Genomic DNA, 18,152 nt, shown 5'->3' with positions numbered 1-18,152 from the left:
CCCTTCGATGCCCAAGAACTGGTGATCTGGCTGGCTTGGCGTATTTCCAGAGAAAATTTAGAGATTTCCTCCCGTTTCACGAAAGCCATTTGTGAGTGTTTCTTACAGGCAGAATGCAGATGTAGACAGCTGCAGGTCACAGGCTCAGTGTTCAGCAAAATGACCTTGTGTTGCACGTCGTCATCACAAACTTCAAACCACACTGAGACAACTTTGTTCAAAAAGGTACAATTTTAATCGTCAGTAAGTAAATTATTTAACACAATCCATGTCTGACGGAGCGACACAACCAAAAGAGACAAACAAAACAAAAATCCTGAAAATTCAGAGTTGACAAAATAATGAGTTAAAGTGTGTTAATCAAAAATAGCTTCACCTGATTAGAAACATATTTACAAATCTTAATCCAGAAATAAAAACGTGACGTCCTGGAAGTCAAGGTAAAGATTTGGCATTATTTAAAACAATTCTTAAAAGACGTTTTCTTTTGCTGCCTAAACATGACGACAAAACGTCCACTTACAAACTTCACGCACAGCAAAACAACATTCAGCTTTTCGTGACTCAAAGTGTAAAAAATAAACGGATGTTGTGGTTGAAAATTCATTTTCTCATAGACCCTTACTTTGCCAGGAAACATTAAACCTGCTGTTGATGATGATGCTGTTGAGTTAATCTGAAAGTCTATACACAGTCACACATTAATAAAAAAATTAATCATGTATAAAACTGTCGTGTATGAAAACAAACAGATATGAAACTAATGAAAAAAACAGGAAGCTTTTCAGTCTGAAGTTTCCCCCACGTGACGTTTTGCAGCAATTACAACTTCAGATCTTCATGTGATGAGCTGTGAGGAAACAATAAAGAAAACAATAAATAAAAAAGTTTTCTACGAGTGCACACGAACATGAGCCTCATTTTTACAAGGCGACCTCAGGAGGAGACACACGAGGAAAATCTTCTCTACAAAAACAAAACTTTTACATATTGATACGTTTCATTCAATTGAGGATATTTTTTATATTTAAAGTTCAATAACTTATGATCTTTTTTTATTATATATAGATTTACGGTTCAATGAACAGCTCGGTCTATGATAATGCACATCACAAGTTCCCAAAGCCTGAAGGCATATCGTCAAATGTTTTCGACTGTCAGTTGGAAAACAAACAAATATATTCAGTTCACTATCAAAGAAGACAACGAAACAAAACTATTCACATTTGATGAAGTCAAATCAGTGAATTTACGATATTTTTGCTTAAATTTGACAAAATAATGATCAGAATTGTTTCAGATTAACTTTCTGTCCATTGACTAACCCGTCCAACTCTTGGTGTCATGTTATCACGTTGACTCATCATGCAGGACACAGGGCTTGGCGATATAATGACTACGATATATCGACACGCTTTCAAGCAAGATATAGATTTAGACAACACTGTTTATATCGATATAGGGTCAAGTTATGTTAGATAACACATGCCAGTGTTCATCTCTCCTCTGTCATACTCTCCTCGCAGCTCGTTTACATGACAGCAGCGTTTTGGGTGCCTGAAAACGCAACGTTTTGAAAACGGGTTCCAGAGTGCAATTTTTTGGAAACGGCAGCGTCTCCGTTGTCACGTAAACTTGTGATATGCAGTCCCTCTGAAAACGGAGACTTTTCGCACATGCACATTACGCTTCCAGTCACTAGGCATGCGCCAGAAAGTTGACCATCACAACAACAATGGCGAGCTCTGTTTGTGCTGCTCAGCCTGTTGAATTTATCAACGCTTCTCCTGTAAAGTGTAGATCTACTGTGGCAACTCCACCTCATCGCGGTCCTCTCCGCTCCTCTCACCCACACTTGAGCACCCGTTCTGGGATACACAGTGTCAGCCCACCCAGCCTGGCCTCCACGGCCCTCCCTGGACGGGTGCTCAAGTGTGGGTGAGAGGAGCGGAGAGGACCAGCAATGGTAATGTATAGTTACCTGGGCTTCATCAATCAAATTACACGTTACTGCCCAACACTGATTATAACTATTTAATAAGAAAGTAGTATTTGGGTATAGCAAAAAAAAAAAAAAAAAACTTCAGGTTGCAGCCTCCGCTCGGAAAATTAAACGGTCCTATAACTGGTCCTGAAACTGCAGCCTCCGGTACTGCAGCTTTACCTTACTCAATTTTGCGGTTCCGTGTGAACAGAGATCGTTTCAATAATGTTGTCATATAATTGGGAAGTTTTCTAAAACGCAAAAGGGCAGACTTTTCCGTTTTTAGAGAAACCATTGTCGTCTAAACAGGGCCTAAAAGTACCCCAAAATACTCTTAATGCAGCTTCTTACATTCAAATATTGGCAGTTTTACACACTCTCCCATGACGGTGAACTACAACCCTTTGGCGTGAGTACGAAACAAGACATTAGATGACATCATTTTGGGGTTTGGGAGAGACAGACATCAACATTTTAACACATTATTCGATAAAATGATTAGTTGACTAATCGAAGAAATAATCAACAGATTCGTCAACAATGAAAATAATCCTTAGTTGCAGCCCTAATGCTGAACGCCGCCTGCACCCATCGCCATTCTTCTTGGTAGCTATAGTCTAATGTGTGACACTGAGACAGAGCCTGGATGCAGGCGACAGATGGGTTTGAAAAACAAAATGCAGCGACAACACAGACGTTTCATATACAAGACGTATATGACGAGGACAAAGTATCGGCCTCTCTGTTGATGCTCTGTGCATACGTAAAATTAATGGCCTAGATAAATAAAAATATGTAAATCATTTTCCAGCACTAGATTCATTTGAAAGGCCAACAGATGGAAAACGACTTTTTAACTCACTAACCCACAAAGATTTTTGATTGTTTCAAACCTATTTATGTTATAGTTCAGTGTCCTGAGCTGCAAACCTTTGAACCTCTGTAGCTTGTTATAGTTCAGTGTCCTGAGCTGCAAACCTTTGAACCTCTGTAGCTCCAGTGCTGTGTGCAAAACGTTAACGTACAGCCCTGCTGTTTATTATTTTATGTAATGTTTCATTTACATGTTGTGCAGCTGTTTATTTTCAAACAGGGAAAAAATCCCTGTCTTTGCATTTTATTTTGATCTCAGTCTGTTTTCATAAAAGTGCCTGTGACATCTCAAACGTGGCTTTGACTTGATAGAGAGATATATCGTGTATCGCCATTCAGCCTGTAAATACTGAGATATGATTTTTCTGTTGAGTGTGTGTGTTGAGATACTCACAGATTTGACTGTCTGTTTGATGTAGTCCTTCTTGCTGGTCAGGTCATGATCTGGGTAGGTGTCAAACACCTGAAACACACAGAGACAAAATAAGTGATTAATTTATTCTCAATAAAAACATATATATGATACATAATTAAAAATTCCAGGCATGAATGTCTACAGTCAGTTTGAGTATCTGCTGTCTAAGTCCTGCATGTGTGAACGGGAGGAGGCTCTTTACCCTCTGGCAGATCTGTTTCATGGTCATCTCCTCCAGGTTGGCCTCCTTCAGCAGACTCTGCACCGTCTCCTTCAGCTGCTCATCAGTCGGCCCTTTCTTGATCATCTTGATGAGCGGCTCGTCGTCGTCCGAACTGTCCTCTGCTGCAGGTAAAGACAGGGAGGGACGAAGTAAAATGAGGGGATGCTGCTGTAAAAACGGCTCCTCAGACTTTGGAAATCGTCCATGTCAAAAAGAAAAAACATCACATCTACCAGTCAAAGGTTCAACACACACAAAAGCCAATGTTGTGGTCAACTACCTCTCAGACATTAGAGACAACTTCAGGCCTCTATATGGAAGGATCAAAGGCTTTACTCAGTGCTGGAAGGACATTAAAAGAGGAACAACTTCAACACAATACAATACAACCTACATGCTCCATTTATTAAGGACTAATTCAATAAAATAAAGTTATCAGTTGGAACATGATTTGAGTTTTATCATAAATCACTGACGCAGCCTCATGCTCACTCATCTCTCACCTCTAGTGCTGTAATATCTCAGCTCTCAGAGAAGCTCAGTGGGCAAAGCTGCACCTCTGGACTGGACAAAGTGTGAGCAAATAATACTAATGAACCTTCATTAATATAGGCCTATATTTTATCTCCAAGTGCACGTCACACACTGAGCGAGCCGCCTGTTAATGACGCTGTGGGCTAATGGGCATGTAGCTACTTCCATGTTTCAGATGATACGTCATGTTTGTAGTCGACCAATGAAGATGAGTTTACATATCACCTTGGGTTCGTCCTTCACCTTCTCAAAATGATCCCACACTTTGGATTTCCTGCCCGACATGTTATTAACTAGCCTGTGGAATAACTGCAGGTACCAGCCCTGGAGATTAACCTGACTCCTGTCTGACTGCTGAGCGTGGACACTTCCTGTGTCTGTCCTTTCAAAGTAAAGTCACACATCGTCCAGTCATATAGGTTTGGATTTATTTTGACAAGGTGCAGCTCCTAATAGAGTTTCTTGTTGACTATTAGGGGGCAGCCCTGAACTATAGTATCATAAAGATCAACAGTTATCAATTTGCTGACAATAAAAATCTCAAAATAATATCCAGAATCACCTGAGCAGCCCTGATTAAAGTGACCTCACCTGTGTTTGTGTTGTTTTTGCTGTTGCTGCTACTGTCAGCCTTCTTGGTTTTGGCGGCTGGTTTGGCCGGAGCAGACTTCTTCTTTTTGGGCTGTGAAACAGACAAACATCAGCTCAACATCACAAAATATCAGAGAGCTGAACCTCAACAAGGTTTAAAGAAAAGGTAAGAAGAAGAAAAGAAGAAGAAGAAGAAGAAGAAAACCCATTTGTAACAACAAGATAAAGGCAGGTAATATTATGTCTGACTCCTTTCACACTTTATTTGAAGAATATCAGCTTTTGTCATCACACTAAAGATTCATACTCGATTATATAGGCTGAGGAACTCATTCATTGCTCAGTCTGTCAACTCATTAAATTAGAATACTGTTTCTGAGTAGCCTCAGTGTACCCGGGTCAAACACTGAATGTAACAGAGAAGATTCATTTGCTGTAATGCATCAGCTTTTTCCTTTTCATGTCTTATGTATTACACGGTATTTGTAGTATAATTTTGTCGTTTGGTTAAATGTTGTTTTGTAATTTTGTATTTATGTGTATTCATGTAAAACAGAACAGAAATGTCTGATATTTTTGAGATGGTAAAGTAAAATCAAATTCACAGAGGAGAGCACAGGGTGTAAGTAAGGATAAAGTGGCACTGGATATTAAACAAAGAAGAACCAAGAATATCTGTAAATAAATACATGAATAAAATCTAAATAATCTTCCATTAAATTTATGCCATAGTCAGATTTAAAATAAAATTATTATATATATATTTTTTCAAACTGCATTAAACTTGAGTTTTACCTTCTCATCAGCTTCACTGTCGGCGTCTGATTCGGACTCAGCTGAAAGTTCCTTCTTCGCTCTCTTTTTAGGAGGACCGGTCTTCTTCGCTGGCGTCCTCTGTCTTTTCGCTGGTGCCGATTTCTTGGACTTCCCTCTGCCTGACTTTGATTTGGGAGACTGACAGAAAATGTTTGTGGATTAAAAACTGAAACGACGACTGAATGAAAATGAGTGAGACAGCCAGCTCACTGATTAGTGTCCTTCTTAAGACTCTTACTATATAATGATGGAAACTCTGGTCAATCCATATGAAATTTGGCACAGTGGTAGAGGGTCATGGGAGGATGTGAATGAAGCAATATTACATCAATTGGCCAAAGGGGGGCGCTATAGCAACCGAATGAAATTGCAAACTTTGAATGGGCATATCTCATGCCCCGTATGTCGTAGAGACATGAAACTTTGCACAGAGATGCCTCTCCTCATGAGGAACACATTTGCCTCAAGAACCCATAACTTCCGCTTATATAGATTTTCCGCCATTTTGAATTTTTTGAAAAACACTTCAAATCTGATCTGAAGTTTGAGCGATCTGCATGAAACTGGGTGAACATAATCTAGGGACCAATATCTAAAGTTCCCTCTTGGCAAAAGTTGGAAAACTTACTAAAACTGAGCTTCTATAATGGCAATGACTTTAACTGTCTGCCTTTCAACGTGCTACCTCAACTACTAATGTACAGTATTAGCCCACTAACTATCCCACTATTGGCAATGGTACTACTGTACTTTCAATAAAGTCCAGGAGTATACATACGGTATTTGGGCACTTGTGTTCCCAGTATGTAAATCTGTGCACTATCTGGCTGTTGGGGAAACCATGCGAGAAAAAAGCTGGCTTGTGTTTTCACTTGACTTGTAAAAACATTAGTGAGAATTCACCATTCTTTAGCGCTGGGGGCGGGTACTGAAACCAGATATTTAAAAGGCCCCTGGGGCCATTTAAATTTCCCAGGGTAGGTCCAAAAGACCTATAAGACCTATTTACAGAGATAACTAATCATTAAAGACCGTAGTATTGATAAGATAGATAAAACTATCTCGCCTGAGGTCAGAGGGAAAACATGTTTTTTTTTAGATTTTGTCCTTTTATATATTTGATCAATAATTCATTTATCTCCAGTTGGTTTATTTGGAGATTTATCTGAAAAACTAGTTTCCAGTTTTGACAACCTCACCTCATCATCTTCTTCATCATCATCTTTGTCGCCCTCCTCCTCTTCTTCTTCATCTGCAGACTCCTCTGACTTGTCAGACTGATCCTCCTCTTTCTCTGATGGCTTGTCCTCTGTATCTGATCCCTCAGCCTCAGCTGAAGCCCCTGCCTTCTCATCTTCCTCATCATCATCCTCGTCGCTGCTGGAGTCCATGACGATGGCTTTAGACTTGCTTCCTGTTTTGGACTTCTTTGGACTAGACGACGAGCTCCTGGGTTTGGGTTTGCTCTTCTTCTTGGTGCTGGCCTTCGAGTCGTCGCCCGACAGTTTCTTCTTTGATTTTCTCTTTTTCTTGACAGGCAGACGCTGCCAGAGGACAAACAGTGGAAATAATGAGCAGCTACTTCCTGAAGGAGAAACTTTACAGTCTCACATTTTTCTCTAAATCTCCCCAGTAATTGTGATTGATTTGATCCTGATATTTTTATGCTATATTGTGATACATGATATATATTTCAATATTTCAAATCTCCTCCAAAGTACTGTAGACACTAAAATACAAAATTATTAGATGAACTACAGTTACAACAAAGTTAACCTCTTGTACTCCACCCCCATTTTGTAGCGAAAACACCTAAAATGACATACCCAAATTAAAATGACTGTAGCCTCTGAACCGCTCTGACTACATGCATGCATGAGGTCTTGCCAGAAAGCAAACTCTTTGAAGTTTCTTGTGAGAGTGTCAGAAACACTCTAGGTGATACAGAGACAGAGTAATGGGCCTCTGAAGTCAGTAAAAAGTTGAAGGTTTTGCCTAAAATAAAATAAAAAATGTGTTTCAGGATGAATAACTGTCTGTGGCTTCATCTGAGCAGGTAAATGACACTGTGGGGCTGTAGGCACACTATCAATGAACACTTGTTTCAAATTTGAAGAAGACTGCTCAAAGTATGACCATTCTACAGTGTTTTTTCCATGAAAAGATCCATGCGGAGCTCCAAATGACAAGTCGGTCACTCAGCTTCAAAACAGTACTGTCAGTGATCAAACAACACTCAGCCAGCTTCAAACATTGTACCTTATTGAAATCAGGTGTGATTATGATAGCTGATGTTGTTTATGACACAGAAACACCATAAAATATCACCAAATAAAGCCATATGAAACGTGAAAATTGTGATCCCACTTTCTAGACGGTGTATCTCTGCCAAAAATAGTGGTAGGAGTGAGACTCTCACCTTTTATAAACCAGCTACGTATCCATTGACGGCTGTGCATAAGATCGCGAGTAATCCTTTAACTTTTCCTGTCGAAAAACGGCATGACATGACTTGTCACCATTCATCGTGATTTTGGACTTTGTGTATTTAGGCTGCTCTGGTGCGAAATTTGATATACTGGCCACTTGGGGTGGACGATATGGCCCTAAAATAATATCACAATATTTCAGGGTATTTTTTAAATACTGATATTCTTGACGATATGACAAATTAGTAAAAAAAAAAAAATATATATATATTTTATTGATTTAAGAAAATAGTATCGCAACAAAATAAGTGCTATAATCTAACAGCCTGTTATGATACCACAACTATCACACGTTCACAGATATGGAGTGTTTTGTCGAGCTGTGAGCATCATGTAGGTTTACATTGTGCTGCTGCCAGAGGCGCCGCTGAATGAGTTCCCTCTGAGCAGTAAGTCACTAAAAGAGTCTGAGAAGTCCGGGGCTGCTCATAAAACATTCAGGACGCCACAGTTTATTCCACACTACTGGAGCTGCTCCTCTTTTTGGAACCGCCGCAGAGTCGCTAATAATTTCACTTTCAGCATGCTTGTTGTTGCCGTGGGTAACAGTTTGACGTGTCAACAAGCTGAAATATCGCGAGTATCACAATATAAATTTTTCATATGATATTAAAAAAATGTACCTGCATTATCGTGAACAAGATGATAGAGGAAATGTATAATAAGGGTAATTAAGTACCACTGCATGTAGACAGGATGCATGGAGAAGAGCAAACAAACTCAAAGCCAACATTTTAAGCTCCCGAATGAATGCAGAAGAAATGCAGGTTAAAACTAACCTACTTTGAATTATACAAATGGCCTCATTATAATCATTTATGATATTTTGTACATCTCCGTAGAACATGTCTCAGAGGTTGTGTTCTCACTTCTGTTTCTCTACTGCTGTGATCTATCATCTACTCTAAACCGACAGAGACTTCTGCAGCTCTCTTAAATTCAAGAGCATTTTAAAGTCATAAAAGAATGATGAATAGCTTTTATGACGAGTCAGAGGAAACTGATGGAGTTTTATCTTTCACTCAAGCCCAACATTTCACTTCTAACAGTTTGATAAATACAGGCCCAGATATTTGGACCAATTCATCCCCTCTGCTCTCGAGCCTTCATAGGGGCAGACAGACAGAATCATAAAGTAAAAACTGCCCGTATTTAAACTGTGATTCATTAAATCTAGAGGGACGGAAATTAAAGCCACTGAGCTCACTGCTCACCTTCCCGCTGTTTTTCGGCGAGATGAGGAAAGTCAGGATTCTGTCGACCAGATCTGTGTGGGTCCCTTTCTTCTCCAGATCCAAAACTCCACAGACGACTTTCAGTTTGCTGTTGGTAAAATTTGAACTCCTGCATTTGAAAACAAAGAAAAGACAGCGTGACAGCACTTCACCATGGAGGTCTTTCTTCCTCTGAAAACAGTTGTTCCTTCACAGTCAGATACAACTTAATATCTGTAGGAATGTTTCCATCAAGTTTTCTTTTTGTTCTGTCAATCAATGTTTTTTGTCCCAATCCGAGTCATTGAATATTGAGTGTTGGCCGATACAGAGTACTAATCAGATACTTCTTTTTTCTTAGCTACTACAGCAGCACAGTGCACAGTGCATCTTTTGATGCTTCACACACATTTCCCCCCAGCAGCACAGGAGATCTATACAGTCAGCACAGTGTCAAGATGGACACCCAAGATTAGAGTCACCAATTCAGTATCTGACCAAATGTCTCCCCTTCTCTTCCTGAGATATGACGTTGAGTAATGGCCAGAGACGTGTTTTAAGCAGGACATTATGTCACAGAGACCTTGACCTTTGACCACCAAAATTGAATTAGTTTATCAGTGAGTACAAGTGGACATTTTTCCAAAATTGAAGGAATTCCCTCAAGGTGTTCTTGAGATATTGCGCTCACGAGAACTTGAAAACATATTATCTCTGACCACGGATATCACCAGCATGGAGGCAAAAAATATTCCCTGAAACCAAGTTGTTCCCTGATGATTTTTAAAATTTATTAGCAAAATATCAGCAATATGGAACTTTTATACACTGAAAGGCGAAGCAGTACAACAGCCACTTGTAAAATGTGCAAGTCTAGCGTTTCGCGAGGGGGAAAAGACAGAGCTCATTTTCAACACAACCAATTTGCAACACCATCTGGAAAGGAAACATCCATCACAGCATGCCGAGTTCGAGGCAGCAAGTAAAAAGCCACAGAACAAACCGACATTGGCGGAGGCTTTGAATAGGAAAGAGATATTTCCCCAGACCACAGTAAAGCCAAAAAGATCACAGCCAAGATAAACAGACCTTATGGGATAACTTGGATGCATTCTGTTTTTTTGTTTTCTTTCTTAACGATTTGCAAAGTATCAGATCGGACTCGGTATCGGATTGGATGCAAAAACAAATTGTCAAAATGTGATCAGGACATCCCTTGTGATAACTAAAGAGGAAAAGTGTCTCAGAAACTTACTTGAGGAGTTTGTCTCGTTTTTTGGTGTACTGTTCGCTGTCCGCGTCAAAAGGAAAGCCGTTAAACAGACGCAAGTTCTTCTTTATTGTGGCCATCTGATAAAAGAACACACAAAGTGATGTCATAACAGTTATTGTGCTCTGCTTCACTGAAAATGTAACTTTCTGTGTAGTTTTGTTTACAGCAGGTTTTAATTCAAAGTTGGTGACTTATAAAAAGGAAATAAAGAAAGACAGAAAAGAAATATATCAAGCTTTAAAAAACCTGTCCCTCTCCTCCCTGATGCAGCCTACATCAATCTCTAACTATTCACAAAACACAATTATTAAACTTCACCCCGACTGAACCCATGTCTCTGTCTCTATGTTGGCTCATTACAAATCATCCAGATGTTTCTACCTTTCCTGGTCTGTCGAACAGGATGGCGTGCAGAGGTTTCAGGTCAGCTGGTTTCATCTTGCTGATTTGGTAGCCGGTGCGAGGAATGTCACCTAATTTATCTCCGCTACCTGAAATTAAACAAGTCGACAGTTTTCATACACATGTGCTTGGAAAGCTTGTTAAAAGACAAATGCTCAAAAATAAAAACCAAAGTTGTGTCTGTCATAGATAAAATATTTACCATCTCCAATCTTGAGCTTCTCCATTTGCTTCGGTGCCTGAAAATCGAGCCTCTCGACTGTCTTCTTTGCTCGCTTGCCCTCAATGATTTCACCTACAGCTGCAAGGTCAGAGTGAGAATGACAGTGAAAAATAAATCAGCGTTACTTCTTCATTTAAGAGTAAAAATCCTGTTCCTGAATATATCAACAGAGTAAATGTTGCAGCGACCACCTTTAAAAGGAATACTTCACCCACGAAACCACCAGTAAATCCATCAATCGTGCCGTGTCACCTTGAATTCGTGAAGAAAACTTTGTTTTTCTTGCATGCCTCCACGGAAAACATATTGATGTATTAATTGATTGGGGACCACATTTAACAACTGAAAACTATATCAAAACATCCCTTTACATACTGTCACACAACTCATGCAGTAAAATCCAAGACTCAGTCAGTCCCTCCAGAATTTTGCTGGCTATTCTGATTTCACTGAATTTAAAAAACAAACAAACATTTCAATGCATGTTGTGATGCTGTCTCAAATGCTGAGCGTATTACCATTAGCATTCAGTTTTTTCAACAAAATTAGAATTTATTTGTGATGTTTGAGGGGTTTGGGGGGCAGCAACAGCTGATTACTGTCGATCAGCTGGTAATGCCGTTTGATGTAGCGCTGAGGGACCGTCCCTGTGAGCCACTGTCCTCCTGCTCTGTCTGCCCACTTAGCACAAGCTAACACAACTTGATATCATCATTACTTATCACATTTTGCCTCTTGGGCAGAAGCCCCGCAGCAGCAGTTAACATCCAACACCGAGCTGTTAATCTCACACTGACAACTAAACAACTCGACTCTAGCTTTGCAATGCTAACAGTTAGCCTTGTCACTGTGTGTATGTGTGACTGTGTCCCAGAGCACAAGAGTAGCGCCCAGCACCCGACCTCCCGTTTTCCAGGCGGTTAAAGATGCGGCATGTGTACGGCCCCTAATTTCCAGGGCTGGTACCTGCGGTTATTCCACAGGCTAGTTAATAACATGTCAGGCAGGAAATCCAAAGTGTGGGATCATTTTGAGAAGGTGAAGGACGAACCCAAGGTGATATGTAAACTCATCTTCATTGGTCGATTACAAACATGACGTATCATCTGAAACATGGAAGTAGCTACATTCCCATTAGCCCACAGCGTCATTAACAGGCGGCTCGCTCAGTGTGTGACGTGCACTTGTAGATAAAATATAGGTCTTATATTATTCTTTCACAGACATTGAACTCAAACCATTGTGTTGGCCCACCCAACATATATATTTTAATAATCAAATAAATATTGTAAACATGCGGGCGACTAGTCGACTAATGGCCCTAAATGATGACTATTGGTCGACTGGGAAAATTCCTAGTCTGGGGCAGACCTACTTGTGGAAGCACTGAGCACTGGATTATACTGCATGAGCTGTGTGAGAGATTGTAAACACATGTTTTGATGTAGTTTTGCTGTTGTTAAATGTGCTCCCCAATCAACAAATTAATATATTTGACATTTTCCGTGGAGGCCTGCAAGATAAACAACGTTTTCGTCACAAATTCAAGCTAACACAGCATTACTACGTGATTTACAAATGGTCATTTTGTGGGTGAAGTACTCTTTTAATGAACTGACGTCAACCGCTCTGTTGAGCAGATATATTAATACCAAGTCTAATTCAGTCAAAGTGGCATTACAGGTCTCACAATCACAGACGGATTTCATCAGGGTCAGATAAGAATTTAATTGGTGACTGGAAGACTGAACATAAAGGAGGAAACCGCTTTACCAGATATTTTGGAGCTGCTTTTGTTTGGACTCGACTGGTCTTCCTGTGATGTCTCCTGCTGGTCCTCCACTTCTTCCTCTGACACTGCAGAGCTGTCCATCGCTTCCTCGGCTGGGTCGCTCATATCTGCACTGCCTCAGTCTCTCCGATCAATCCTTACAGGAGAAAGGTGAACATGTTTATATCACCCTGATACCTCCATGCTGATCTGGTGATAGGCGAGTTTTACATGGACGCTCACGTGTGTTTATGGAGCCTCATATCCAGACATGAAATTATTAACAACCATGAATGCACAGAAATAAATGTGTGAGTAAAAGTTTATACTCTTTAATTAAAGGATCTGTATTTATATGCTGAATAACTGAAAAATATCCCCCCACACCCGACTATCTTAATCTGTGGGAATGGTTGAATATGCAGCTTGGGTGAGGGCGTCATGTATACATTCAGGAATCAGCAATTTAATTAAAACTAGGCAACCTGTGCAAACCTTCATTTGACTAAGTCGGTTTAAAGGGGAACACCACCCAAATTAAGAATTCCAATATGTAATTTCCATGGCCTAGGAAAATTTAATTAATATTAGTGAACATGAGCTATTCTCTCTCAAAACCAGAAACCAGAGACATCCCTTACAACATTCCCCTGGCTGCCTTGTCTGTGGAGGTGCTCCTGACTTTATACTCTTCGAGATCAAACAGTTGAGTTTAAGCACTCTAGTTTGTGGATTTGGGAGAGAGTTGTAATGTTTCCTAATATTTTGGACTGTCTTAACAGCATGTATAAATATTGAAAATGGGCGCAGTCCTCCTTTAACTCAAAGTCAACATACTTGCATTTTCAAGGTCTTTCAACAGCATAAAATTGGTCTTTACTTCGTGAAGTCTGGCGTATCAAATGTATGCCGAACCGTAATTAAGGCTTCAAATAATTCTATACACTGTGAACAAGTGCTTAATCAGGTAGAAGTGTTCGTCCATAAAAACAACTGAATTCTCAACAGTGTCTGGCAGCCTGGACAGATGCAATTAGCTAGCACTACTGGATGAGGCTGACCCGTGAATCCACTTGTAGTAAGCGGGCATTTATCTTTAACTCAACCCCAACTTGTGTCTGGAGTCTGATTTTGTGGACCCACATTGTCTTTCTTTTCTATACCCAAATGAACTTTATGTTTCTATTAATTTTATTGTAGTGTTCTCAGTAGTGAAACAGAAACTGCACCTATATACTCAGAGCATTCCCCGGGGTGCTCTCAGTGTCACCTCTAACATCTTTCCAAAAGCATTATCTGTAGAGGTGCTCCAGACTTTATACTCTTCGACATCAAGCATTTGAGGTTAGGCACTCTAGTTTGTGGATTTGGGAGAGAGTTGTTCATGTTTACTAATGTTTTGGACTGTCTTAATAACATGTATGAATATTGAAAATGGGCGCAGTTCTCCTTTAGTTTTATGCTGTCTTTCAACAGCATAAAACTGGTCTTAAATTCGTTATGTTTGGTGTGTTAAATGTATGCCGAACCGTAATTAAGGCTTCAAATAATTCCTCCACTCAAAAACTTAGCACTGTGAACAAGTGCTTAACCAGTGAGGAGTGTTTGTCCATAAAAACAACTGAATTCTCAACAGTGTCTGGCAGCTTGGACAGAAACGATTAGCTAGCACTACTAGATGAGGTTGACCCGTGAATCCACTTAAAATAAGCGGGACTTCATCTTGAACTCAATCCCAACTTGTGTCTGGAAGTAAATACTAGTCGCAGACCTTTGTGAGTTTCTTAGGAAACACTCAGCTAAGTGTTTCTACTTCACTGGTCTTTCATGCTGTCCACACTGGTGCTGTCTTGATACCCACAATAAACGTCCGTGCGGATTGGCGCGCTTTAACTTTACATTACGCACTGCGAACTTGTTAGCTAACTACTGCGTTTTAAGTCAGCTCGTTACTACGCCCAGAGGTTAAACAATCACAACTTCCACATTCACTTCAGCGTCACTCCGGCGTTTGTTGCTTTGTTAGCCGTTGTTAACTATTTTCCAGCCACAACAATCAAACCAGGCGGTTAACGTTTGCTAGTCCGTGCAGCTAACGTTAGCCACTGCTTGCTAACACTGACGTTAGCTGCCGTAATGTCAGTGACGTTCACTCAGTTTAGACAGAAATACCGATATAACCCGTTTACACACTGACGAAGCGAAGCAGCAACCTCAACATGAATGCCGCCAAATATCCCGAACCTCCAGTTAGCTCATGTTATCAAAGAAACTATGGAAAGTTTACCTTGTTATGCAGCAGGGGGCTGACTGCGTCTCATCTGTCAGTTTCTTGTTTTTAATTTCATGATGGCGGTTTCTGCAGGGGGCGGGGATTTCTGCGGCGGCCACTCCACTGATTGGACCAATGACTGATGACGTTTCTTCTTCTTGTTGTTAATGGTGGCTGCAACACAGTAAATCCGCATTACCGCCCCCTCTGTTGATACTAGGGATAACTTTATTTGTACAGCACAGTTCATGCAGCAAGTGCAACTCAAAGTGCATTATACATTAACATTATATAAACATTATATAGGCCTATTGTCTGCCCAAATATCCCAAACACATTTCATCTACACTCTGATGTTCATACTTAAGTTTTACATTTGTTAATCATCTTCTGTATAAATATATTTTTAAATCTATTGTGTATATTACCCACTTTCATTTCTGTTTCTATGGGCAGGAGGTCAGAGCTGTGGAGGAGACAGAGCTGTGGACAGGAGGACAGAGCTATGGAGGTGACAGAGCTGTAGAGGAGACAGAGCTGTGGACAGGAGGACAGAGCTGTGGAGGTGACAGAGCTGTGGACAGGAGGACAGAGCTGTAGAGGAGACAGAGCTGTGGACAGGAGGACAGAGCTGTGGAGGTGACAAAGCTGTGGGCAGGGGGACAGAGCTGTGGACAGGAGGACAGAGCTGTGGAGGAGACAGAGCTGTGGACAGGAGGACAGAGCTGTGGACAGGAGGACAGAGCTGTGGAGGTGACAGAGCTGTAGAGGAGACAGAGCTGTGGACAGGAGGACAGAGCTGTGGGCAGGGGGACAGAGCTGTGGAGGTGACAGAGCTGTGAAGGAGACAGAGCTGTGGGCAGGGGGACAGAGCTGTGGAGGTGACAAAGCTGTGGGCAGGGGGACAGAGCTGTGGGCAGGGGGACACAGCTGTAGAGGAGACAGAGCTGTGGGCAGGAGGACAGAGCTGTGGAGGAGACAGAGCTGTGGGCAGGGGGACAGAGCTGTGGAGGTGACAAAGCTGTGGGCAGGGGGACAGGGGGACAGAGCTGTGGAGGTGACAAAGCTGTGGGCAGGGGGACAGAGCTGTGGGCAGGGGGACAGAGCTGTAGAGGAGACAGAGCTGTGGACAGGGGGACAGAGCTGTAGAGGAGACAGAGCTGTGGACAGGAGGACAGAGCTGTGGAGGAGACAGAGCTGTGGACAGGAGGACAGAGCTGTGGACAGGAGGACAGAGCTGTGGGTAGAAGAACAGAGCTGTGGGTAGAAGGAGAAAGCTGTAGTAGTATGGACATGAATAACAGCTGGTGGGACCTCCCCCGCTGCGATATATGCATCATCATATTTTAAAAACAAAAGTAACTTCTCCTCTAGAAAAATACAAATATTAAATAAAAAAGTCAAGTCATCTGTCTCAAGTCAAATTCAAGTCTCAAGTCATGAAAACCGAGTCAAAGTCAAGTCGAGTCTTTCATCAGTGTCGAGTCCCCCACCTCTGTTGTTTCAGTCTCTGAATGAACATTACAGTTAAATGATTATTTCACCATCTTTGTTGTCCTTGTTTTCTGTCTGTCTGTCTGTTTCTATCTTCCTGTAAATTGTTCTCTGAACTGTGTGTAACTTTGAGAACATAGAAAAAAAGAGCTTTATTACTGTATGGGAACACACACACACACACACACACACACACACAAACATACACACTTGGCTAGTAAAGCTCATTTTGACACGAAGAGAGGCAGTGTGAATAGGAAGGACGTGAAAGTAGGAAGTCAGTCTATCCGACGTACACTCAACTGAGCAGAGGAGAAAAGTGTCTGAGACAAGGTGAGTGTTGATAATAAATCTGCAAATTAAAATCACATTATTGATTAATCTGCTGATTTTTTTTCTCCAAATCAATTGCTTAGTCTTTTATACTGTTACAGATATGAAATCAGCAGGCTAGAGTCTTTTCCTGTTTTTGAGTCTTTTACTCCTCATGTGACACATCGGCAGCAGAGATCAGCCACCGTCTGAACTTTGACTTGTTTGTTAGATTTAATCTGGTCAAAGTTCAACATCTTGATAACTAGAAAATACTCATGGTTTGAACAATGTAAAATAAACTTTACATACTGTGTCTGTGTCTCCAGTGCTGCTGGTTTACCTCTCACACTTGAGAAGATGAGTGAATTGGATGAAGGGGAGAACAGGTTAGGGTCTCCAGTCTCCAGCTGTCCCTCTGAGGAACTTTACACAGACATGCCTGAAGACTTCAGTTATGAGCCTGGACCCTCAGCAACAAAGTAAGAAACTGTTTTTAAGGTTCACTGACCTGAGGACGATTCAGTTCACCATTCGATAAATGTTCTCTTTCCAAAGAAGAACAAGAATAAGAAAACACTGGTGATGTCCCAGATATCAGTGGGTACTAACAAAATATGAAACACCTCTGATCGTACATTGTTTCCTGTATGAGGCCCATTGTCTCTATTTATGGTGTAAATTAATGTAATTAGAAGAGCCACATATTTACACTACTGTTGAAAAGTTTGTAATCTGCTGCCACAGTTTGATGTGCTCCAGGTGTGAGAGGATGTCTGAATGGTCTTTGATGCTTTTAGGCTGTAAAAGTCCTCTTTATAGATAAATGTTATTTAGTATAAATGCTTTGTTTTGTACATGGAGAACAAAGTGCTGTTCAACGGTTCAACCAGACTGACAACTGAAAGAGACAAAGACCCCTCTGAGCAACAGCTGAACAAGAACAGAGGAAGTCAGCAGTTACTGACTGAAGAAATTGGAAGCTGAGTGTCAGCAGCTTCCTGTTTTACTGTCAAGTGCACAATTAAGTCTACTAGTCCATACCCATTGGTAGCTTTGTCACCTTCTACCTATGCCAATCCTCAATGCCTATGTGCAGTTTCACATAGATTGACCACGTCAGTGAGTAGAAAAACGTGGGACAGACAGAATGACACACTGACAGTTTCTGTGATTATGTACAGCATACCATACCATGACTTAGTCATACCAAAAATTAGAAAAAAAACAAAACCAACAACATTGGTCCACAGGGGGAGCCACAGC

At 40.9% G+C, this 18,152-nt stretch overlaps 3 protein-coding genes across 11 annotated transcripts in view; 2 read left to right on the top strand and 1 right to left on the bottom strand.

Moving 5' to 3' along the window:
- The window catches only part of LOC126392472 (collagen alpha-6(VI) chain-like), a 310,923-nt gene that overhangs the window by 154,830 nt on the left and 137,941 nt on the right, over positions 1-18,152 (top strand). The gene's annotated exons all lie outside the window — the stretch shown is intronic.
- Positions 213-15,227, bottom strand: dek (DEK proto-oncogene). 2 transcript variants are annotated; one of them, XM_050046349.1, is made up of 12 exons: positions 15,096-15,227; positions 12,811-12,965; positions 11,017-11,115; positions 10,794-10,903; positions 10,395-10,489; positions 9,140-9,269; positions 6,636-6,980; positions 5,416-5,574; positions 4,621-4,711; positions 3,475-3,617; positions 3,252-3,320; positions 213-850 (listed from the first exon to the last, which is right to left on the bottom strand). In XM_050046349.1, the coding sequence occupies exons 2-12, from the start codon at positions 12,932-12,934 to the stop codon at positions 839-841; spliced, it is 1,377 nt and encodes a 458-aa protein (XP_049902306.1). In that variant the 5' UTR covers positions 12,935-12,965; positions 15,096-15,227; the 3' UTR covers positions 213-838. The 2 variants fall into 2 exon arrangements, with proteins under 2 accessions (XP_049902306.1, XP_049902307.1); XM_050046350.1 differs by having other exon boundaries at positions 3,475-3,614.
- LOC126391489 (protein NLRC3-like) overlaps positions 16,774-18,152 on the top strand; it is a 23,990-nt gene continuing 22,611 nt past the window's right edge. For all 8 annotated transcript variants that reach the window (XR_007570082.1, XR_007570083.1, XR_007570084.1 and 5 more), the window contains exons 1-2: positions 16,774-16,907; positions 17,216-17,368. Coding sequence is in view for 5 of the 8 variants with exons in the window: in XM_050046315.1 (XP_049902272.1) it covers positions 17,247-17,368 (122 nt within the window). In the remaining 3 variants the exon portion in view is untranslated. The remainder of the gene's footprint in view (positions 16,908-17,215; positions 17,369-18,152) is intronic.

The sequence above is a fragment of the Epinephelus moara genome, chromosome 6 (genome assembly GCF_006386435.1).
Source record: "Epinephelus moara isolate mb chromosome 6, YSFRI_EMoa_1.0, whole genome shotgun sequence".
In the NCBI taxonomy this organism is placed as follows: Eukaryota; Metazoa; Chordata; class Actinopteri; order Perciformes; family Serranidae; genus Epinephelus; species Epinephelus moara.
The sequence above is the reverse complement of the archived record's forward strand: the minus strand, read 5'-3'. Positions and strand labels throughout refer to the sequence as shown.

What these genes read in the sequence shown, in the direction of transcription:
- dek (XM_050046349.1), bottom strand. Translation starts at nt 12,934, where the DNA reads ATGAGCGACCCAGCCGAGGAAGCGATGGACAGCTCTGCAGTGTCAGAG. An exon ending in AAACGAGACAAACTCCTCAA is followed by an intron (nt 9,270 to 10,394) that starts GTAAGTTTCTGA and finishes TTTCAAATGCAG; the next exon opens with GAGTTCAAATTTTACCAACA. An exon ending in CAAAAACAACACAAACACAG is followed by an intron (nt 3,618 to 4,620) that starts GTGAGGTCACTT and finishes CTTTACCTGCAG; the next exon opens with CAGAGGACAGTTCGGACGAC.